The sequence below is a fragment of the Pleurodeles waltl genome, chromosome 7, assembly GCF_031143425.1.
Source record: "Pleurodeles waltl isolate 20211129_DDA chromosome 7, aPleWal1.hap1.20221129, whole genome shotgun sequence".
NCBI lineage: Eukaryota > Metazoa > Chordata > Amphibia > Caudata > Salamandridae > Pleurodeles > Pleurodeles waltl.
The window spans coordinates 85773728-85797431 of NC_090446.1; the positions used below are offsets into that span (position 1 = coordinate 85773728).

The window sequence follows — 23704 nt, forward strand, 5'->3', positions numbered from 1 at the left end:
GTCTGTCTTCAACTATGTTAAAACATGGTTCAATCGGAGAAGCTATTTTCTTCAACACGCTGTTACAGAGGTCATTTACTACAGGAGATCACAGTGACTCATCTAAAGTCTTGCAGTCGCACACAGGGGCTTTGGAGTGTGAGTTAGACAATTGTTTTCTTGCTCTTGGCAGCAGGGCTGGCAAGTAGGGAAGAATTATTCTCATTCCATTCTGGAGATTGCACTGAGTCAGGGGCCGCACCAAAATGAAATATGTTGGAAGAGGTAGAAGGCCTTGCAGTTGTAAATGTTGCAATAGGGCACGTTGAGAGAAAGAGGCAAACATTTTAGAGACTGCTCACCACTAGACAACTCTCTGCCAATTCAGTTTCTTTGAGATTACACCAACAGCACTCTCAAGAAAACAGCCAATGGTGGAGTGAGAAGGGCCTTTATTAACCAGCTTAGAATTACCTATAGTCTTACACTTCCCCATAGAACAGGAGAGTACCAAGAGAGAAATGGAAGACAGAAGCTTTGTGGCCCCGCCCAGCCTCCACCAGGCGCAGACTGGCCCGCTCTTGACCAGGTCTTTGCCCAGGCACAGCCCAGGCACGTTCCGTGCGGAGGGAAAGCAAAAACACACTATTTAGTGTATAGTTCCTCCTGCTTCTCCACTCCTTCATGGTCCACAGCAGCAGGGTAGCCTGGGAGGTGTAGTCCTTGGCTCCTTCCCAGGCAAACGTCCAGCAAACTCCAAAAGTGTTCCATGCTGCTGGAGAGCAGTGAACACTGTGTAGTGCCTAGCACCTCCCCTAACTTCCCACTTTTCAAGGTCTACAGAAGCAGACTAGCCTGAAAGGTACAGTTCTTGCCTCTCACCCTGGCAAAAGTAGGGCAGACACCAAAAGCACAGAGTAAAAGAGAGTATGTTACTGAGGTTCATCAGGGGAATGTTCACTGATGAACTCATCTGAGGATGATGGCATTGGGGAAGCATCTTTGAGGACTAATTATTCAACTCAATGCTAAATCCTTTGGCATTGATTTTCTCAACAAAATTGCTATTTATTACTGAGTATTCTTCTATTAATTGAGAAAGGAGGAACTTGATGCACTGTGTTAGAAATGGGGTCTCTAGTTGACAGTCGGTTTGCACCCTGTCCAAGTAGGAACCCTCACTCTAGTCAGGGTAAGGGAGATACCCGCTCAGATAACCCCTGCTCACCCCCTTGGTAGCTTGGCACGAGCAGTCAGGCTTATCTCAGAAGCAATGTGTAAAGCATTTGCACATAACACACAGTAATAAGTGAAAACACTACAAACGGACACAACACCAGTTTTAGAAAAATATCCAATATTTATCTATATAAAAAAAGACCAAATACGATAAAAATCCAACATACATTAATAAAAATATGAATTCTGCAAGATTTACTCAAAAATACAGTTCCTTGAAGTCGATAGCTCCACCTGGGACTATCACGGTATTGTGATCAACAAAACCAACAGTTCAGGCTGGCCGCGGCGTTGCGGGCCAGCTACGGTGTCGGGAAGACCCGCAAACAGTACCTTGGATTTGCAGGGCATCGCGGACGTCGCAGTGTCGGTTCCGGAGTCGGTGCAGGAGTCGTCGGGCCCTTGAGATCACAAGCGTTGCGGATCGAACTCCAGGCTGATGAAGTCAGGTGCGCCGGCGTGAATGGCGTCGGGGCTGCGATGCGAAGCGGGACGATGCGACGTGCTGTGCCCACAGGTCACGGTGCAGGCAGCGGCTGGGTGACAGCGTCCAGCGGCGTCGGTGAGACTAGGGCTTCGATGTGAAGCAGGGTGGTGCGACGTGCGGTGTCCACAGGTCACGGTGCAGGCAGCAGCGGCGTTGTTGCTGAATCGCTGTCGTCGGTAGGCCCAGGCCAGCGGTGCAGGATGGGAGGGTGCTTTGTGACCCTCACGAGTGGTGTCCACAGGCCACGGTGCAGGCAGCATGCCTCGTGGCGACACAGGAGTCGATGATACTGGTGCCGGTGGACCAGGGCTGCGGTGTGGGACAGGACGGTGCTTTGTGTACCCCATGAGCGATGTCCACAGGCCACGGTACAGGCAGCAGCGCCGGTGTCAGCAGGAGCATCGTCGTCGGCGATGCCCAGGCTGCAGTGTGAGCAGGCGATGCCGGATTGCGGGGCCCACAGGTCGCGGGGCGAGCAGCGGCTCGGTGAAGACGTCCGATGATGGCGTCGGTGAGACCAGGGTCGCAGTGCGAAGCGGGGCAATGCAACTCCGTGCGGTGTCGGCAGGTCACAGTGCAGGCCAGTGGCATCACTGTCGGCGTCGCTGTGGTTTCTCCTATTGAGCAGCACAAAACACACAGTTCCCAGTGCTGCAGGTCGAAGAAACTGAAGTCTTTGGTGTCCCTGAGACTGCCAACAGGAGGCAAGCTCTACTCCAAGCCCTTGGAGAACTTTATCAAGCAGGACACACAGCAAAGTTCACCCTTTGCACTCTTTTCAGGCAGAAGAAGCAACTGCAGGCCAGTCCAGCAAAGCAGTACAGCAAAGGGACAGTACTCCTCCTTCAGCTCTTCAGCTCCTCTCCTGGGCAGAGGTTCCCCTTGATTCCAGAAAGATTCTAAAAGTCTGGGGTTTTTGGGTCTTCTTCTTATACCCAGTTCTGCCTTTGAAGTTGGCAAACTTCAAAGCAAAGTCTCAAGTGTTTGCAAGATCCTTCCTTGTCCAGGCCAGGCCCCGGACACTCACCAGGGGGGCGGAGACGGCATTGTGTGAGGGCAGACACAGTCCTTTCAGGTGTGAGTGACCACTCCTCCCCTCCTCTCCACCACAGATGGCTAATCAAGATATGCAGGCTACACCCCAGCCCCCTTTGTGTCACTGTCTAGAGAAGAGGTGTGAACAGCCCAAATGTCAAACTGACCCAGATGGGCAATCCACAAACAGGCAGAGTCACAGAATGGATTAAGCAAGAAAATGGCTACTTTCTAAAAGTGGCATTTTCAAACTAACAATCTAAAAACCAACTTCACTAAAAGATGTATTTTTAAATTGTGAGCTCAGAGACCCTAAACTCCACATTTTTCTCTGCTCTCAAAGAGAATCTGCGCTTTAAGGATATTTAAAGGCAGCCCCCATGTTAACCTATGAGAGAGAGAGGCCTTGCACAGTGAAAACCGAATTTGGCAGTATTTCACTGTTAGGACATATAAAACACACTAGTATATGTCCTACCTTAAACATACGCTGCACCCTGCCCGTGGGGATACCTAGGGCCTACCTTAGGGGTGCCTTACATGTAGTAAAAAGGAAGGTTTAGTCCTGGCAAGTGGGTACACTTGCCAAGTCGAATTGGCAGTTTAAATCTGCACACACAGACACTGCAGTGGCAGGTCTGAGCCATGTTTACAGGGCTACAAATGTGGGTGGCACAACCAGTGCTGCAGGCCCACTAGTAGCATTTGATTTACAGGCCCTGGGCTCCTCTAGTGCACTTTACTAGGAACTTACCAGTACATCAAATATGCCAATCATAGATAAACCAATCAATAGTACACTTTACACAGAGAGCATTTGCACTTTAGCACTGATTAGCAGTGGTAAAGTGCCCGGAGTCCTAAAGCCAACAAAAACAGGTCAGAAAAAATAGGAGGAAGGAGGCAAAAAGATAGGGGACGACCCTGCAGAAAGGGCCAAGACCAACACACTGCTTTCATTGTTGGCCTGTTGGACCATGGTGAGTTACTTGTTTGATTTTACAATGGCTTCTTCTTTCCAAGGGGAAATACATTTTTTCAGTGTGAAGAGATGTGAGGATCGTTTCTATTTTGACAAATCTCCACCTCGCTTCAGATATTTTCATTTGTTTCTGTTGTGTTCCTGGGTGTGCTATTTGTTGTGGGTTTTGGTTTTGTTATTTTTGAATTGGACGGACCAAAAGAGCCTCCTAGGTTCACTGTAAGTTCTAGTTACTTTATGCACACATTGTGAATTGCTCATACATTGGGTCCTGAGGGGCGAAAGCGTTAGGGAAGCCTCAAACATATTGATGCTTAATTTGATGCTGCAGTCATGTCGGATTCAAATGCGGAGATGTGAATATTTCATTGGAGTGGGAGCTGTCCTGGTATTGTGTTTTCAGTATTTTCCTATGAGTTGCCTGACCTTTACTGAATGTTAAATGGCACAGACTGAAGAATTGTTTTTCTATTCATCACGGAAGTGACATCTTGCAGCGCCTGGCGGTAGAGCTATGCGCTTGATGAGATCGCATGCATCAATTTTTTTTTTTTTTTACAATTTGTAAGTCATTGCAGTACATCATTCAGAATATATTGGATTTTGTTTACTCATAAGAGCCAGTACATCAGATTTCGCTTGTGTGTGAAATCTAAATTGCCCACCTCGACTTTGGGATAATATCTGCACCTTCTTTCCGGTGATTTTTTAGCCTTTGCTTTACATTAAAAAGGATATTTGTAGTTGCCACCCAACATTTATTAAAAAGCCTGAATGAAATGTAGCTGCAAAAGGTTAGGCATAAATGAGAGAACAAAGTGTGCAATGTCACAAGATTTGCAACAACAACTGGAATACTGACCTGCATTGATTGGAAAAACTATGACCCTACCTCTTCATGGCTAGATAAAGTGGGACCCCTGTGAAAATAGCCACAGATATGAAAAATCTAAGAGGTTTCTTTGACTTTACACTTTCAGTGAATACTCAAGTGGACAGGCTTTCATAATCAACCTTTTACACAAAGGAAAACACGTAGGCACGTCTTTGCACATCTTGGATTTCCTAAAAAAGATACAAGCAACAACATCCTTCATCCTCATGCAGCCTGACTATGCTAACAGACTATGTATGCCCCAGCACTCCACTCTTAACTGTCAGAGGCTACGAAGAATCTAACACTCAGCTGCAAGACTACTTCTAAATGTAAATTTACAAACATACATATCTCCGGTCCTGAAGGCTCCACACTCGCTCCCAACAACAAGAAAATTCTCTTTCAAACTACTTTGCACCACTCACGTAACTGTTAATGCCAAAGGACTAAAATCCACTCAAGCAAAAATCACAAAACATCCCAACCCAGGAGCTTACGATCCAGACTGGCATCATGCTCAACAATTCTTGTCTAAAGGAAGGGAAAGTAGGTGCTTTATGAATTCAGTTGCTATACAATGCAACAAGCCTGATACAAGATTTCATTGCGTGTTGCGTGGGGATAAACCACTGTGCGGATTTGAAATAACTTACTGTTTGTACCAAAATGAATACCAACTTACACCAATCTCCTTAGGAAAAGCTTTTGACACAGAAAGTAGTGACTCAAGGACTTCTCTTGACTATCCACTGGTCACCAGTGATACCCAGATATTGCTCCGCTCCCTCAGGGCTCTCACGCGCCCTCCTTCACTTACCTCTACCCAGAGCCCAGATAATGATGGCACAATCTGTAGATCCACTGGCGACAAACTTCTCTTGGGGGTCACACCCAAACTCTGCAGCTGGAGAGAACACAGTGCCGTTACAGGCCATAGTGCACAGCACAGGATAGGTAACTGGGCGGTACGCGAGAGCTGGCTGTGGGAGATGGTGTAGGGACACTACTTCAAGAAGCTTGTATATCAATGTACCATGTGGGTGCTGCATGAGTGCCCGCTGTGATACTTGATTTAGGAGCACTGACTGTGGGCGGGACAATGTTGGCGCACCAGTGGGGAGGAACGCTGCGGGACTGCTGGCTCTTTGGATAGTGAAGGAGCACCGGCTGTAAAGAACATAACAGAAACCAGGCTTTGGACGGTGGTGCAGGAGCGCCGGCTGTGGACGGTGGTGCAGGATCGCGGGCTGTGAACGATGGTGCAGGAACGCTGGCAGTGAACGAATGTGCGGGAACGCTGGCTATGGGGGGTGATGGACCATTGTTGCCTGTTCAGAATGGAGGTGGGGCACTGGCTGTGGTAAATGCCACTGGCTAGCAGTGGGAGGCAGCACTGGAGCACTAGCCTAGATGAAATATAGCTCTTACCAATTCTAGCCGCGTGTGATATCAACGCTAGGCAGGTCACACCTCCTTGATGGCCTGCCAGGTTCTTCTCCTCGGTCCCAGTTGGCACATCCCAGACCTTCACTGTGGTGTCCTGGCTTCAGTGCAGCAGAGAAAGAGAAGCAAGAAAAGAAGGTGACCACTAATGAGGACCAAAATGCAAAGCTCTGTGTGTGTATTTCTGCTTAGTTAGACAGGAGTGCCAAAGAGTGCGCGCTAATTTTCAAAGATGCAACTTTTTATGAATCCTCCTGACGATGGACTTCAACATGCAAAGAGCACTATGGCATTTCTGCTACAATTCATTAAACTCAACTTTAATTTTACATCAAGATAGGGAAGTTACAATTTTGCATTTTATCTTTACTTCATTCTGTCAGTAACTGCGCATTAAACATCACCCAATCAGCCATCACCGCAGTTATCAATCCCTCTCGCACCCATGGTCATTCATCTTCTTTGCTGCTCTGCAGTTAAGTGCTTTTCTTTTTTTACTCTGGTGAAGGGTTAGGGGTTTATTGAATATTTGGGGAGTGTCGAGTCCCCATATCTGTTTCCTAATTTTACTTTTTCAAACAAAGTCAGCATCTGTCCTGTTCATCAAAGTCCACATGCATTTAAGTGACCAGAACGCGGGGACCAGTGGCCAGTTCAGCCCAACTCTCAAGTAGATGCTTTTAGGTTAGGGTCCACTTTTGCAGCGTGGTTTTACGTGGGTGGCATGGTTTCCCTTTGTATGAGCCCCTGGTACATTTACCACACGAACATTTCTCGAGTGCAGTGCTTTTATTCAGACAGAATATTATTAGATATTTTGTACTGGGTCCCTGAATGCTTGGTAGGGAATCACAGTGGAAGAAAATGATCCAATGAAGGGCACTTCTGTCAGGTCACAGAAACCAAACGTTCCCAAGTGCTTTTCTAATTTTTTGAAGGTATAAGAAATGTAACAACCAGTAAGAGTGGTCTATGACTCAAGTTTCTGGGAAAGACCTGAATATTTCATCTTAGAGCTGCTTGAAGAAAACAGCTCCTTGTCTCAGGGTGAAGATCAATTGACGTCAATAGAGCGAGTAGACTGGTGGGTTCCAAGAAAAAAAAGTTTTAAGGAAAAAATATTCTTAATGGATATAAAGAATTTCATAGCACAAAAATCACTTTAAACGATATGGAAGGGTTGACACAACAAACATCATGCAAAAAATGTTTTAAAACGATTGACTACATTTCACAAGCGCAGAAGGCATGAAGGGTACTTCATCTTCTAACCTGAATATCCTTTCGCTGGAAGACTGGTGTGACTCAGTCTCTGAACCTCAGCACTGGTGCAGACCTCTACAGCCTTACAAACGGGTTGGCAGATTTAACACAATATAAGGATATAGTGTGTTCAAATACCTAACCACTGCAACCAGTTACCTGCCATATCAATAGGAGTTTCAGTGACGCAAATTAAATTCAAAGCAATCAACATGCAGACTGACAGCAAGCCATACCAAAGTTCACTTTTTGAGTTACTAATAATATAAATTTGGCAATGAGGGGATGCCTGAATGTGCCCCTGGGCTCAAAGCAACTAGCATAATGCAGATGATCTTTAGGGGGCTTTACAAACGATGTGCAGGTATAAACAAAATCCAGTCAACAAGCGGTAAAGACAAAACTGAATGACTACATTTATATAGCGCCCACAAACCTGGAAGGGTAACGGAGTGCTGTTTTTCTTTTTTTACTTACAGGCTTTGATCAGCTGGGGTCCAACCTACACTACACATAACTGTTCAGTGAGGGAGGTTTGGGGAAGGGGGAGGACATTTAAGGGATTCATATTCAATCATTCAAGAAACCAATATAAGTACACCAGTAACAATTTTGGTCCACATGAGGAATCATCTTCTACAGGACATTAGCTCAAATTCCTCAGGATTCTCCAGGAATTCTCTGAAATATTTTCTACTATAGAGTTTTGGAAATCTTGTCTTCCTTGGGCTTTTCATCGGCTCAAATGTACTTCACCAAACTGATGGAAACTGTGTTGGAATTACTGAGCACTTGGGGCATTCACCCTCATCACATACTAAGATGACATTCATCTCATGTCTCAGAGCAAGTCAATGTTAAGACAAACTCACATCACAGCAGAGTTACTACAGAACGAAGGGTTCATCTAAAATTAGAATAAATCTCATTCTCCCTCCAACACAATACAAAGAGTTTCTATGAGTTGATCTGGGGGCCTTCATGCAAGTCATAATGAAATCCTATTTGTATTGAAGGCAGAAATTATCCCTTGGGGTCACTACATTGCAAAGTTGATCTAGTAGGTCATAATCCTTCCGGCAATCTTTCTGGGACCACAGCATTTTCAGAGCAATTGACCTCCACAGGGAGTAGTCTGTTCTTGGCAAGGGCAAGAGAAGAATTAACCAGGTCCTTTGAATACCAGCAGGCTGCACACAGGAAAAGCATTGTCTGTGTTGCAACACACCTAGGGCCAGATGTAGGTAGGTTTAAAATTGCGACTTGCAATTTGCGAGTCCGTGTGACTCGCAAATTGCAAGTCGCAATTTGCTATGCAGAAAGGTGTCTCAGACACCTTCTGCAACTCGCAATGGGGTCGCAAAGACCCACCTCATTAATATTAATGAGGTGGGTTGCAGTTTGCGACCCCATTGAGAGTATGGGCACTCACGGGGATGGTGATCTGCTAGAGACAGCAGACCACCATGTCCGTGACTGCTTTTTAATAAAGCAGTTTTTTTTAACAACTTCAGCCCGTTTTCCTTAAAGGAAAACGACCTGCACTTGGAAAAAAATACCGAAACCATTGGACCACTGCCTGCTCTGAAAAAATATTTTTGTTTCCATTCACAAAGGGGAATGGGTCCCATGGGGACCCCTTCTTGTTTGCGACTGGGTTACCATCCACTTCAAGTGGATGGTAACTGCGAAATTGCATAGCGTTGCGAGTCGCAAATAGGAAGGGAACACCCCTTCCTATTTGCGAGTCGGAAATGCATTTTGCGAGTCGGATCCGACTCGCAAAATGCATTTCTGCATCGCGGAGAGGCTTTTGCACCTCGCAAACGGCGTTTTTCGCCGTTTGCGAGGCGCAAACCCTTTCCTACATCTGGCCCCTAATGACAAAATCAGATTAAAGTGGTTTAAGTCCACAAAATTGAAGAAATCACACGATCTGAGCTGGATGTCTGGCTGCCCTCAAGTGATAATCCTGGGCAGATCATTGCCTGAAATTTATTCTTTACAGGGGAGAACGGTAAGACGTATCTCTCACCTGCTCCTAGCAGCAAAACAGACCCTTATGGCTCTGCGGGGGAGAATAAGGGTGACCAACGAAAACAAATGGATGGAGGGAGTGTGGTGGATGCCAGGGAAGGAAAAAATATCTAGACTGGCCTAAGGTAGGGAGAGTTACTTTGGAAAACAGTGGAGTACACATTAGCAGAGAATCTAAAGAACTGTCATGCCACAAGTGCCTTAGGGCCTGATTTAGATCTTGGCGGTAACTGTCCCGCTGTCAGTTTTCAATCGGAAAACCTATCTGCCAGCTTGTCGGTCCGCAAGCCTGATTTAGATGTTGGGGGTCCAATAGGTGATAGGTCGCCGAATCCCACCGACTGTGCCCGGAATCTCCAACGCATCGATGGCGCCTCTGAACATAGTAGCTGGCAGCAAGACTCCAGCCACTCTCACCGCTGAGCAGAATTTGCTGTGCCTTACCGCCAACTGTGGCAATCCGACCTCCACATCTGAGTTGGCGGAGTGAGGGTGGTAAATGATGTAAAAACGTAACTTTTTTCCCGGTTGCCACTTCTGTTTTCTGCCTGTGTACTTTGTGTGGTCACTGCACAAGAGCTCGGGTCCAGTGCACTCATATAAACGTAACAGTAATTCAAAAACATTACTGTGACAGTCATATGTTCAGAACACAATTGTGTCAGACATAGATGGGGACACACTGGTACAAGACACATATCGCACACATACACAACTGTCGTTATGGTGTCAGTATTCATTGTCAAATGTATGCTGGCACCACAATACCATCACAATTGCACTTGTCAACTATGTCCATGTGTGCACATTGCAAGGGGACCAGTACCTCTGAATATGTACTACTAGTTGTTTATGTGAGATGTGTGTTTGTGGGACTGGACTGGCTGGTTGAGGTGGAAGGAGCTTTAACGAGTGATGTGGTTGTGTCAGACTTGTGCCATTCGCTTATGGGTCTGCTGTTGTTGTGTATGTTTGGTTGTGTGCTGTGTTGCTGTGCATAACATTCAGATGAGTGTTGTGTGGTAGTCGTTCTCGTGATGTGTGTAGTTGTGATACTGTGTCAGTGTGTGTTTGAGTAGATGAGGGCATGGTTGTGTTGGTTGTCATGACTGTGTTGTGTGTGGATTAGTGTCGATAGTGTGTATGTTGGATCATGGCTGTATCCCAATGTGTGTTTTCGGCATGCATGTGCTGTGTTGTGGTGGAATAGCAATGGATAACAGTGTGTATGTGGTGTGTAGTATAGTGTGTTGTGCAGTGGGTCGCATTTGGCTACGGTACAATATGTGTGTGTGACTCACCTCTATTCCACAGCCACTGTACGATGTCCATTGGGTCCCACAATGTCCTCCCTGTGTTAGCAATCCGCAGCCAGTACAACACCTGCAGAACTGTGACATCTAAATATGGGCGGCAGAACCCGCCAGCCTGACGGCTAGGAAGAGCACTCCGTTGTGGCGGTCGGTGGTTTAACTGTAATATATCTAAATACAGCGGTCGGAAAGCTGTCTGCTTGGTGGAGTACTCTGGTCCGCTGCGGATTGCAGTAATACCGTCAAAATCTAAATCAGGCCCTTAGATCGCTAAGCATTTTAGAAGATTATAAATTGGAATCTGATTATAAAACGATTTATGAACAAAATGCCACTTAATACACCAACAGTAAACTTGGAAACAACAACAATGTATGCCCCGTAGCTAGGGCCACTGGAACTATGCAGAAGGGGAACGCCAGTTTATGCAGCAGACTGACTATATTGTGCAGCAAGAAAAGGCAAAATATGTAGCGTAATGCAGCACATTTTCAGTTAGTATTACCCCATTATTTTGGCATTTTTACACGTTAAAAATATCTGTGCAAAGGTTTCACTTCATTAGTATGGCTTTCACACCTTGGTATGGAAATACGCAAAAGAAAGATGACCGGTCTATTTTTGTGAAGGGCCTTTCAATATGCATCAACACATGTTGCCACATTTTTAGAAGCTTTTGATCCATATTAGTTACAAAACCATTTTTTATTGCTGAAATCTCAAGATTATGCAGCAGAAGATGATTTAAATGGCAAATGATGTAAATCCATAATTATGCAGAAAAGCAGAGGCCGCAAAATCGCTTAAGTCCAGTGGAACTGCACATAGCACTGGGAGGGGTGTGTGGCCTCAGTGGGGGAGGGGATACAAAGAGGGATCTTCAGGGTAGGGAAGCACAACAGGAAATGAAACAAGGGGAAAAGATCTTCCCTTTGCTTATAGCTCTCAATGCTCTATTTTATGAAAAACACATATATAACCAAAGGTGGTCTAGGTTTGACGGGCAATATGGATTTCAAGGGTTAACCCCTGTTTGTGTCCCACAGTATGCAGACCATGTCCATGGTCCTTTGGCTGTGTCTGCTGTGGCTCGGAGCACTTTTAGATATGACCATGACTATTCCCTTTCTCCTATTAGATTTCACTTTACTTCTCCTGGAACTATTCAGCAGTAATCACAACATTCTAATACATGGCTCTCTTCAGAAAGTGGACAGAGGCTTCCAGGGGTACCCTAGTTCTCTTGATCAACATCGCTAGGGACTTTTGGGCCCTGAAAGTACAAACGTTATTGTGCACCTTGACTCTCAGGATAGAAAGAGCAAGCTGTCAAGGCTAACTCCAGAGGTCTGTAGGAGTCAAACTGAGATTCAGTATTTCAAAATTATTGAGCACCTTGGGAAGCTGAGTCCAGTTATGGCTCCTACAAGTAAATGTGGTTAATGGTCTTTTCTATATACTTTAATTTCCTTAAAGAGAAAGTTAGAGGATATAGAATCATCAATTTAATTTGGTCTGAAACTTCTGCAGGTTACGAACTTGCAAAAGGAGTTTCAGGTTCATGGCATACAGACGCTTCAATGTTCAACCAATCTTGTGTAGGTTGTCCAAAGAGGTAAAAGTGTTAAAACTCTCTACAGTAAAATGTTATTCTTTGTTGTAAGAAAATGTGTTTCTTAATTTGTCAACAGGTGGCCAGTCAATGAAGCTTTCTCTTTTTAACAGATTCCAACTAGGTTAACTATGCTGTTATATTGAATGTACTTATGAAGCGTTTCAGGGTGCAAAAGCATTAGCTGTGAATAACACCTATTTTACTCTTGATTGTATATTTTTCAATCACGAGGCATATCAGTATGCTTCAGAGTTCCATAATAATATATTCAGAGTTCTGGAATTACGACATATCTTGTACCGTAAAATGATTGAGAATTATGAAGCCAAAAAAGGCAATTTCAGAAATCCTGGTTCAACACAATTACTGATTCCACTTAAGAAAACTTAACTACCAGTTTCTACCCCGAAAATCGTTAGACAGGTACATTGGATTATGTAGTTAGCTGTATTGATGTTTATCTGTCTGGGAACACTCTTCTACAGGGACTTGGGCTTTCAAGCCTCTGTTTTGGGTGAGTAACTTCAAGACATTTTGAAAGGCTGATTAAGTGAAGGAAAGTGTGTTCAAGACATTTTATTGTGAACCAATAATATATGCTTCACAGTTGGTTGTTAATGGGCATTGCCCACAAAAAACAGTACACACTCTTGGTCTATTTTCCTAGTTAGCCGTGCATAAAAACTGGAATGTGATAAAGGACAGAGATGAGTACATCTTCTCACCTTGTTATCACTTTTAGTTTATTTAGGTAGCTTTTCATAGATGTTTTCTCCATTTGGCGATTACTTCAATGGGGCGTTGCTTCATTCTATAAGAATTATGTGGATACTTTGCGATGTTGAATTCATGGGCAGTTTACTTATGTTTCTACACCTCGCATTAAAGAAAAAGAAGGAATTGGAGGTGGGAATGTCACTTATATGCAGTGATGATGGCTGTTTGACTGCTGGTTATAAGTACCTGGTATTTCTTGGTGTTAACTTTTTTAATACTAAGTTATACTTCTATTTTATTTACTGCTGAAGAAGAACAGCAAAGAGGAAATCCAAAGACTACACATCTGTGTTTCTTATAAAATCCCATTTTTCATGGGTATCTGGGTAAGCGAACCTTAGATTTCCAGCAGAGTATCAGAACTGCAGAGACACAAAGGTGTATTTAGTGACTGAAGAGAGACTAATCAAAACAATTCTGATTGGCTGCCATTCAACCAATCCGCAGGAGCAACTGTGTTTAAATAAGCTGTAGTGACTTGTGTTGCACTTGAACAAGCAATCTCAACACCTTTACTCTACTTGGTGTGTGTGCCTCCACCAGGCCTGGTTGAGAATGTTTTATGACTTTGTGCACATTTTAATGAACAGTGTTTTGTCAAATGAGTAGTGTTTCGATTGTCAGTGGCAAACTGCAGTGTTCTGCTGTTGGGCATGTGTGGCTGTGACGCAGCGCAGTAACTGGCTTTGTACGGCGCATCAGTGTGCAGGTTTAACTGAGGACTGGAGAGAGGACAATCCTGCAGTCTGCACAGAGATTGTGTCAGGAGATATTCATATAGTGGTTCATAACTGGATTATATGAAGTTAGCATGTATTATCTATGACATTAGGTATGTCACGTATCAGTGACTGCGTAGAAGCAGCCAGTAAGAGTGGATCTCCAAGTTCATCTGTTGGCTGGACGTGTGTGTTCAGGGTACATTTTGCTGCACGCCCTTAGGCTGCCGCAGGTCCTAACGAGGACATTCAGTGATGGACGTCAGTGAGTGACTCGGTGAGTTGCTCCACACTTCGTCATACATGTGTCTGTTTGAGGGGTGCATACTGTCACTGGCGCAAGTTGTGCACCTACACTGTGCCAGTCACAGCTGATCTGGTGTAAGTTGTGTGATTTTAAGTATTGTTACTTTTTAGTGTGTTGAAAGGGATGATGATGGTGCAAGCTATCCCCTGGTTTGGCTTGTGTGCAGTGTTCCACGGTGAGGGTGTTGCTGGAGTAAATAGATCACAAGTCACACACTGGTCGTCCACTGTGTAGTGGGATGGTTTGTATGGGTAATGGGGGGATGGTCGTGGAGCAGACAGGGGATTATCGTGCAAGGATCTCCTGTAGGTACTGTTGTTTACCACTGATGTCCATAGCCCCTGATACTTCCGCACTCCAGGGCCCGCATCTCCAATGGTGCCCGGGATACAACACATGGGTGCGCCTGTTTTCTGACAACCACCAGGGGCGCTGTTATATCCCAGAGGTGCAGCAGACGCTTATGCCGCCCTTCTGTAGTACTGATAGCGCTGGCACACATATAGCGCAGGCGCTATCCTAAGAGGGCATTCTTTCATTTGCACCAGGCCTGGCCCCATGGAAAATGGGGGCAACATTTTGTCACTGCATCCTTGCTGTATCATTGATGTTGGGCGCAGAAGGAAAGAGACGGGGCACGGAAAGGCAGCCCACAGTCAATGTGCCCCCTAAGGGAAGCCCTCTGGAGGGCCAAAGGGGGTCAATGGACTGGCCCCAGACATACACTTGAAGCGGTGAAGTCACCTACTGGCAGAGGGATCTCTAACCGCCTTGCAAGTGCAAGTTAGGTGCAGTATGCATTGTAAAAAGAAGACAAAGTGATTCAGTCAGTGGCCATCTTTCACCAATGCACTGCCCCCAGAGAGTGTATGGCTGTTCTGGGGGCAGCACAATATCAGCTATAGGGTGCACTGTTCCTTTTTGGCACCTGGCGTTGCAGCACAAACCGGGCCTGTGTGCCCTTACGGCCCCATGGGATAGCCATGGTACTCCCTTTCTGTTCTTGACACCCAGGATAGCAAGAGCAAGCTGTCAAGGCTAACTTCAGAAGGTTGTAGGAGTCAGAAGCTCATATTCAGTATGTCAAAGTAAATAACACGCAATAAACTCAATTTCCGCTCAGTGTTTTATCGTCAAAGTTTAGGATGTATTTACTGGTAAGTAAAAAGAGCACTTAAGTTTATGACACAAATTTTTTTTAAAAATATGTTTATAGCTTCTAGGGTGAAGATATGACCCACAGGCACCCTCGTTTTGTACTAGAATTTGTATAACGCGTGCTATGTGACCAACAGTATCCTATGGGGCTGCAAGTGGGTTGTCCTAAGGAACTTCATGATGTGGCAGGTCCTTTTCAATAGTGTTTAGCAACATTTCTTTAATGCTCCAGGTAATTAAACAAAAAACAGAAAGAAAGGATGTCAGGTTACTAGACGCTGCGTTTGGATACCAGATTCGAGAATTCCGTGGGTTGGAGCAGGAGCTGCGAAGTTTCCAGTCATAAAAAGTGAAAAGTCTCTGAGACCCAAAACACGAAATACCTAAACAACAAGGGTGTCAGCCGATGTTATCAATGGTGTGGTTCAAGGATTCAGCATCAGGGTGTCCATATCAATGGTGACCGGGGGACAAGGAAGGACACAATTCAAGTATTTCGATAAACATTAAGGCCCCCAACTGTGTTTCATCTTTTAGAAAAGTAGAGAATGTACTAGAGGATAACCAACTAGATTCCTTGGAGCACCTACCTTCAGGATACCATAACACTGCCACTCACAGAACTGAGGGCATCCAGTGGACCCCAAAACTTTACTATTGCTCGGTATGAACTTTATGATTACGGATAATCTGCAACTATTACCTATTGCAATGACACAATAAAGGCCATAAAGGTGGTTCAAAAGGTTGTGGAATCAGTACAAGCTCCCCTAGTTAAATAAACCAGAAAATGTGTGGTGCAGTGCATTACCCTGAAAGGTGCTTTTTCTCTGCTTCTTTAGGCCCGCTGAGTTGCTGGAACATCGTTGATCTTGGAAGATCTTGGTCCTTTGAAAGGTCCGCAATGCAGACTTTCTGCGGGGCCTTGTGCAGATCTTCACAATATCAGGACAGTCTCTCTTCTGGCTGAGAAGGTCAGCTCTTCTTTGCTCACTAAATCTAAGCTGCAAGACTTCTTCCAAGAGTCAAGGATTAAGTGAACCGAAACCCAGAGGTGGTATTTAGAGCTAACTTTCTAGTCTTTTTCTATGGAATGTCATGGAATGTTTGTCTGGTGTTGTGGGACTGCATTGCTGTGGGATGGGGTGAAAGTTCCATACCTTGATGATTATTGCTGGATGAAGGCTTGAGCTTTTATGTCAGAATAAACTCAAGACTGCAACCTATACACTTGTGATTTCTTTCCCTGGAAGATACAAAATTACATATGTTGGCAATGACTGATGTTCCCCGTGTGCCATTTCAAGCTACAACATCAACATTCCTTTAAAGGTACTGTCTAGTGCTTGCACTTTATCTTCTCGGCTCTATTTCATCAAGGAACATCTTCAACCTGATGCTTTCAATCCTATTTTTGGGCTCATTCTATTCTCACTGTGGACCTTACAGCCCTGCCAAGTACCACGCATCAGGGGTTAAACTAACGCATTTAAGTGCTGGTGTCTGCATTGCTGCTTTAAAATGCATGAGTTAAGCGCACTATAGCACTACGGGAACAACATCAAGGTGCACTTGCGCTCTACAAGGAGCTGTAGTGAGTTGTGCCGGCAGTGGGTGCGCTGTGTCAAAATGTACTGGCTTGTCTTGATCATCATCACACATCATCAATTAAGAAGTCTCTTAGGCACCCATCACGGGGAATCATTATCACTCACAATTATGCTGAACGCGGCTCTGAGCATACTACATGGTTTTGTCAGAACAGCGTGGTCATGTTGATAAACAATATACAGTTTGAACCCAGCAGTGCCCGGACACAGATCGGGAGCAGCATCTTTCCTAGTGTTGTTTTCCGCCAAGGCATCTGAACCTTTCACCATGTAGGGTCTGACTCCGAGCATCTTTGTTTTTCAACTATTCAGCTGCATATATAAATCAAATCCCATTTCCCTCCTCCTAGTTTATACATGTCACAACGCCATCAAAATATTTCAGACAGAAAAAGTACTAATTTGAGGTTACATAGTAAGGCTTTAAATCTGTTGTACTTGTACATCAATATATATCCTGCAAAGTTATAGAATACCGCACGTTTCCCAATGATAAATGATTTATAAATAAATGTATACATTTTAATAGATGCACCTCAAGAATGGAGAGCTTTGATAGTGCAAGATATCTTGCTCTGGGGTCTTGAATAAAATGCATGTGTGGGGTTAATTTGCACCAAGGAACTATTCAGCACTATATAAATTGTAACAGCCCTGCCAAGTGCCAAACATCACAGGTTAGATAAGGGGTCTTCAAACGGGGGGGGACAATGATCAGCAGTAAACAGCTCTGTAATGGGCCATCAATGACATGTTTTGTCATTATATCCAAGCTGGTCAAAAATTAAGGAACTCCAAATACTCTTAAAATCCCCAAAACACTTCTAATAATCCCACTTTGGGTACTTTTACACAGTAAGGCCTGCCTGACCAGAATAGTATGTTTGCCATCATGTATTTGATTCCTTTTTTAAAACAGTAACAGAAGTTAGCTGCAATGTTTAAAAAAGTCTAAATGTATTTAAACATTGCCAGTTTAAAAGAATAATTGAATTCAGAGGGGGTGGGGCTCGATCGTTTTGTTTTCCACTGGAGGGTGCTAATTTAAAAGGTTTGAAGACCACTGGGTTAGATTACCAGACTCGTTAATCTTTTCCCCATTCCTGCACTGCAACAATATCGCACAATTTTGAGAGTTCCTGTTAGGTGAGCAGCAGTAGTTATTTGTAATTCACCCAGTGTCAAAAAAGTTATTTGTCAGTAGGATGAGAAAGACACTGATGGTCAACATTTAGCAGCTACCAGTGTCTGTGACCCGGCTGGATGATAAGCGCAACGCCAGCCTTGGGCATGAGCATGCTGGGCCCAGGCCCTGGGCACCAATTTCCCAAAGGGAGCAGCAGGGCACTCCCTGACTTAATGTCTTGCAAACAGCATCATCCATCCCATGATCAGCTCTTAACGTACCTCAGCATAACTGTTAGCTCCCCATTAAACCCCTGCCCTCCCCCCATCTTCCTCACACCTCCTGCTGTCACGCCGCAACGACCCCCCTGCCCTCACACGAAACATCACATGTTCTCTCTCCCCAGGGCGCTGTCCTGGTCAATCCGATTTGGGACAGGCTCTGGAGGTAGAAGTGGGCCTGAGAGCTGTCAGGGAGTGCAGTGTTTTTAGAGGCAGCTGCTTGGTGCTCTCCACTGTGTGCAGAAACAGGTAACTTTAAATTCAATGACAGTGTGTCACCGGCGAGCAGCACGACTTCAGTGCACTTAATTACAACTGAACAAAAAAATACATAGGACTTACTTGTAGATCTGTATGTTGCAGCACAGGGGACTCTTTCTGATCGTTTTAATCTGGATAAGGTTTCACTCACATTGTCACTCATAAGGCGCAGACTGTGATACATAAGCACACTTGACCGTGATATTGTCACACATGACCAAAAGGGAAGCTCGGCAACTACGAATTATCCTTCATTTCTTTCCTCGGCCCTCGTTTACCATTTCACTTGATCTCACTGGACCCTGCCCTATCCATTTTTTTTAATGCCTACTTATAGTCAATTCTCTTCTTACTTGGGCCTTCAAGTTTGCATGGTGAATTTATGCACTTTCTGCAGCACAAGGCCCTTTTTAGGGCAACGGCACAAGCGCTTTGACCTGTTGTAAGAATTGTGGGCTTTTAACAACGCCCATCAATTTCACTCATTAGTGTGCTTGCCTTTCAAAAATAATTTCTTGTCATTGGTAAATGCTTTACTTGTCCCTCCTTGGGGTAATTTTGTTACTGCCTTGCAGACTGAACCTGTTACATGGATAACTGCACAATTGCAGATACGTTTGACTGTGAGTGAACTTCTTTTTCACTTTGTGTCTCTCCTTCGCGCTCATTCTCATAGCGGCCCTGGCGCTTTGAATCGGCTTGATTCTGTCAACTGTTTTACTTTTTATTTTCAAGTTATGTGGCAAGAAAAGTCCAGTTAGGAATTTACAACACTAATAGCTCTAACTTGAGCAAATGTGAGGCCCAATGCAAATGCTTGTTTTTTTGCCCGCATGATCTTGGGTTCCAGTCAGTTTAAAAAAAAAGGAAAATTACCTATATCGTGTATTTTTCCCCCTTATCAGTACATACTTGAAACAGTAAACATAGACAAAATCACTTTAAAATGTGTTCTACTAATACCTTAATGACCCCTTACGGAAAATTAAAGTAAACAAATACAGAAAAGACATGAAAAAATGAATAGAGACAATTTTATACGAAGATCTAAAGGTATCATGTTCGGAACCTTTGCAGAATCTTAAAACGTGAACAATTGGCCGATGTTTGTTTTTCTGAGAAACGCTCCATCCTTCAGCTGCTGAAACAGAGTGCGACCCTGTGCGCGCGAGTGGTAAGCATGAGAGAAGCTGACTTCATTCCTCGCCACGACATGAGCGGAGCGAGGAGCTCAGTTCCAAAGCTGCTGAAGCCCGAAAGGGAATCCGGGCTTTAACCTTCCTCTTTAGATCCGTCTCTAGCGTTGCTCTGCTCCATAAATAAAACATTTCCGTGTGGTGGAATTTATGTAAGGTGACCCACCTCGTCACCTTGACTTCGTATTCTCTTGTACTGCAAGCTGGATTTAGACACCCTCAGATCGCTTCTTTTTAAGTTCACCTAGCTAATACTGCAGCCTAGTGGCCATAGCTGTATACTGCACTTTGCTGATCCAAGTATACTTGCTTTTATGCATATAATAACTACCCTTTTTCGTTTCAGGTCGATATCAGATATCCAGCCGGAGACTGGTGTTTTTTTTAACAATATAGTTGCTTTACTGTTATTTTTTTCTCGTAATTTATTGTTTTTTTTATTTGTTTAGTGGAAATATCTCCTATTTTACGCCTGCCTTCATTTGGCATTCAGCTTGGCGGGTTGTTATGCATAGCACAGCATACATTGTGATCATCTTGTGATGCAGCTTCTCTGAATGGTACAAGTGTTGCATCGCCTGGCTCAGGGGCCGACCATGATTATGAGTAGAGTCACTTCAAGGAGACCTGATTTCAGAGCCTCCAGTTATGGTGGTAAACCAATCAAATGAGTGGGATGCTGTGGAGTACTTCTTAATCTGTGACTGGATTGTCCTTTAACCTTCATTCATTTCACTCTCACAATGAACCCTGACATGTCAGCTAATACGTACACTGCATTTCCCCTCCCATATATGACAAAAATAACTTATCTATCATTGACGAACAATATCGTACGGCATAATGTAATAATAAAAAGGAAAAACGACCTAAAAACGAAAGTGAGAAACAAAGTTCTGTTCCCTTATCAGATGCATAAAGATGTGTAAAGCTCCACAAATAACACGCAATTATCCAGACGCAAATTCATCCAAAGCTTTCGGTCCTTCGATGTCCTTTCAGGTCGCTTAGTAACTGGATTCCCATTAACGAAGGTATCTTGTTGAGCAGCAGATGTTTACAAATGGTTTCTACACCTTCGCTTTCAAACCCTATATCTCCCGGAGACTCCGTTTCCTTCTTCCGCTGTCGAGAATTCCCCAAACACTGCTCTGAACCGCTCGGCACACTTCCCTGTTCAGAAGTGATGCTGGACTCCGGGGCCGTGGTCGGTGAGGCTTACTGTGCACACTGCCCACAGTCATCGTCACCCCATGGGTTACAGCCCGTCTACTCAAAGGCCGGCATCTCCCGTCCTCCACCCTCGCAACATTTTTCAAAAGTTGAATGACCCGCCTAGTTTAAAAACACATTGGCTCACTCCTCTGGGCACCTTGCCAGGTTATTGGATTTTTACCCACTGGCCTACTTCAATTTTAGCTATTGTAACACTGTGTTTCTTGTCATAATAGTTCTTATACTTTCTATATACATTTCGTAATTTTTGACTTTGGTTTCTGACATCCCAATTACCGTAAAATGAAAGGCGAACCACGACTATATTTTGACCTTGGTTTCCTTCCTCCCATGATCTCAAATGGAGTATATATCCCGGGGGAGCTACTTCTGTATGACCACACCGATTTTACAACTTGCAGCTCCCAGCTCGAATTGTTCTTACACACAAGCGAAGGGCACGTTTCAAACCTTTGTTCAATGGTTCCACCATTCCGTTATCACTAAGGTTATAAAGTGATCTGCTTCTATGAATATTTCCCATGTCTCTGATCTGTTTCTTTGCTTAACCAGATGTAAATTGTTCCCCGTTGTCACTGATCAGGTATAAAGGTATACCTTCAATTCCAATATTTTGCATAACAAAATGAAAACACTGTATGTGTCTGCTTCATCAACTACTTTGACACATGGATATCTACAACCACAATGATACACTTGTGTGACTTACCAATCGGTCCACTGATGTCCACAGCTATGCTCTCTCAAGGCGCTCTGGGATACTCATAATCACAAACAAGCAGTCTAAGTGCTTCGCATGGTTTTATCAGTAACAATAACAGTCAACGCACTCTCTTACCATCCTCTCTACATCAATATAAATTCCAGGCCATCAAAAAAAACATTCTTGACTACATATTTAATCTTGACAATTCCTAAATGGAATAGACCGCCAGGCTCACAGATGGTGGACGGAACGCCGCCAATGCGGCGGTCCGAGGGACATATTTCAACCCTGACTTTTGGGCTGCAGTGGGACTGCAACTCTGCCAGGATTATGGATCCTGGCGGTCTGGCGGTAGGTGGCAATTATAATCTGCCAGGGCAGCGCTGCAAGCAGGGCTCCCCGGGGGATTACGACCTCGTCCTCAGCCACCAATTTCATGGAGGTAGCAGTGCCAAGAAAAGGCTGACGGAGAATGGGTGCAGGTCCCGAGAGGGGGCCCTGCACTGCCTATGCACTTGGCATAGGTAGTGCAGCCCCCCTCTAGCCAGCACTCTCACAATATTTACTGTCTGCTTTTGCAGACAGTAAACATTGTGAGGGTGCTGGTGCACCCTGTACATTCTATATGTGGGGGTGAATTACGAGTGATAAGGCGCTCCTGCCCCCATAAATACAGCTATAAATTATACTGCAGTACACGGTGCCAAATACTAGGGTTGCACCCTCCAATCTCCCCAATAAAGTAACATAACGTTACCTCCAACTACATAGAATGTATTCGCACACTTGTACTAATTATGAGTCATTGTACACCAAGTCAGTAAACAGAAGCTAATATTCATTACAAATTAAATACAGTCCAGGAAATGTTACAATAGATCCAATTTATAATACAAACATGAAATTAATGGGATTAATTATCCAATAGTCCATATTCCCACACTGAAATATTAGTTGCTTCACAGTTGTAAATTTGAAAAGATGTTCATAGGTATCCAAAATTAATGAAATCCATCCAAAGATTATTCATGAAATAAATGTCCATCCCGTCGTCCCGTTGACACCGGCTTGATTATGAGCGGGAGACAATGCTGTAGGCTGTTTCCTGCTAGGCCAGCGGGCAGAAACTCAGGTTTCCACCGCTGACCTAGCGGGAAAATCTTGATGGGCCCGGCGAGAGGGTAGATAGTATGGCGGCAACCTCCCTGGCGGAAGTTTGGCAATGGTCTAAACCATCCACCGAACTCATAACCAGGCCCTTAATATCACTATCACACACTAATGCTATTTTTAATTTGTACTTTAAATCATCTTTATTTTCCATTAAAGTTGTATGTGTTCTGGAGAGGGAATCTGCAATTATAATTTCCTTTCTACAGATGTAAACCCCATAGTAAATTACATTTTGCGAGATTTTACCTGCGTTACTACACTAATTATACAAAGCTTACCTGGCTGAGATGACCATGGCGCCTTCAAATACAACTGCGGTAATGAGGTCTGCATGTCCTTCTAGCCGCCGCTTCAGGAAATGCATCTTCGCAGCTGCTTGCCTCTGCGCAAGTACAGGGTCCTTCACGTGTCCTAAGGGAAAAGGATGAAAGAGGCAAATAAGGGCTGGAAGGAAAATGGGGAGTCAGACAGGGGGTAAAGAGAAGAGAGAGAAAGATGGGGAAATGCAAACAGGAGAGAGAAGAGGTGGGAGAGTCATTCAAGAAGAAACAGGAGGTAGAATAAAGAGGGGAAAGGGCAAGGAAAGAAAAGAACAAAGGGTCACAAAAGAACAGAAACAGAGATGCAAAAAGAGGGTGGAAAGAGAGGAGGTGGAAGACAAGAAGAGAGCAACGGAGGTGATTGCAGAGGAATAATGGAAACATACATAAGGAAAGAGAGACAAAAAATACATAAGTGGAAAAAGGAAATAAAAATAAAACAAAGGAGGAATAAAGGCGGGGGGAAAGGATGAAGTCAAGAAGATGAAGGAATATCATGGACATGACCCGAGAAAGGCAGAAATGAAAGAAATCGTGTGGTATGAGAGTAAAGCTAGATGCTGA

At 44.3% G+C, this 23704-nt stretch overlaps 1 protein-coding gene and 1 long non-coding RNA gene across 3 annotated transcripts in view; one reads left to right on the top strand and one right to left on the bottom strand.

Moving 5' to 3' along the window:
• LOC138303728 (uncharacterized) overlaps positions 1–16372 on the top strand; it is a 48243-nt gene extending 31871 nt beyond the window's left edge. The window contains exon 3 of the long non-coding RNA XR_011205440.1: positions 16074–16372. This is a non-coding gene — a long non-coding RNA (uncharacterized lncRNA). The remainder of the gene's footprint in view (positions 1–16073) is intronic.
• The window catches only part of LOC138303727 (lissencephaly-1 homolog), a 124969-nt gene that overhangs the window by 24384 nt on the left and 76881 nt on the right, over positions 1–23704 (bottom strand). For both annotated transcript variants that reach the window (XM_069243082.1, XM_069243081.1), the window contains 3 exons: positions 23099–23231; positions 6028–6143; positions 5417–5503 (listed from right to left, as the gene is read on the bottom strand). In XM_069243082.1, the coding sequence (XP_069099183.1) occupies positions 5417–5503; positions 6028–6143; positions 23099–23231 (336 nt within the window). The remainder of the gene's footprint in view (positions 1–5416; positions 5504–6027; positions 6144–23098; positions 23232–23704) is intronic.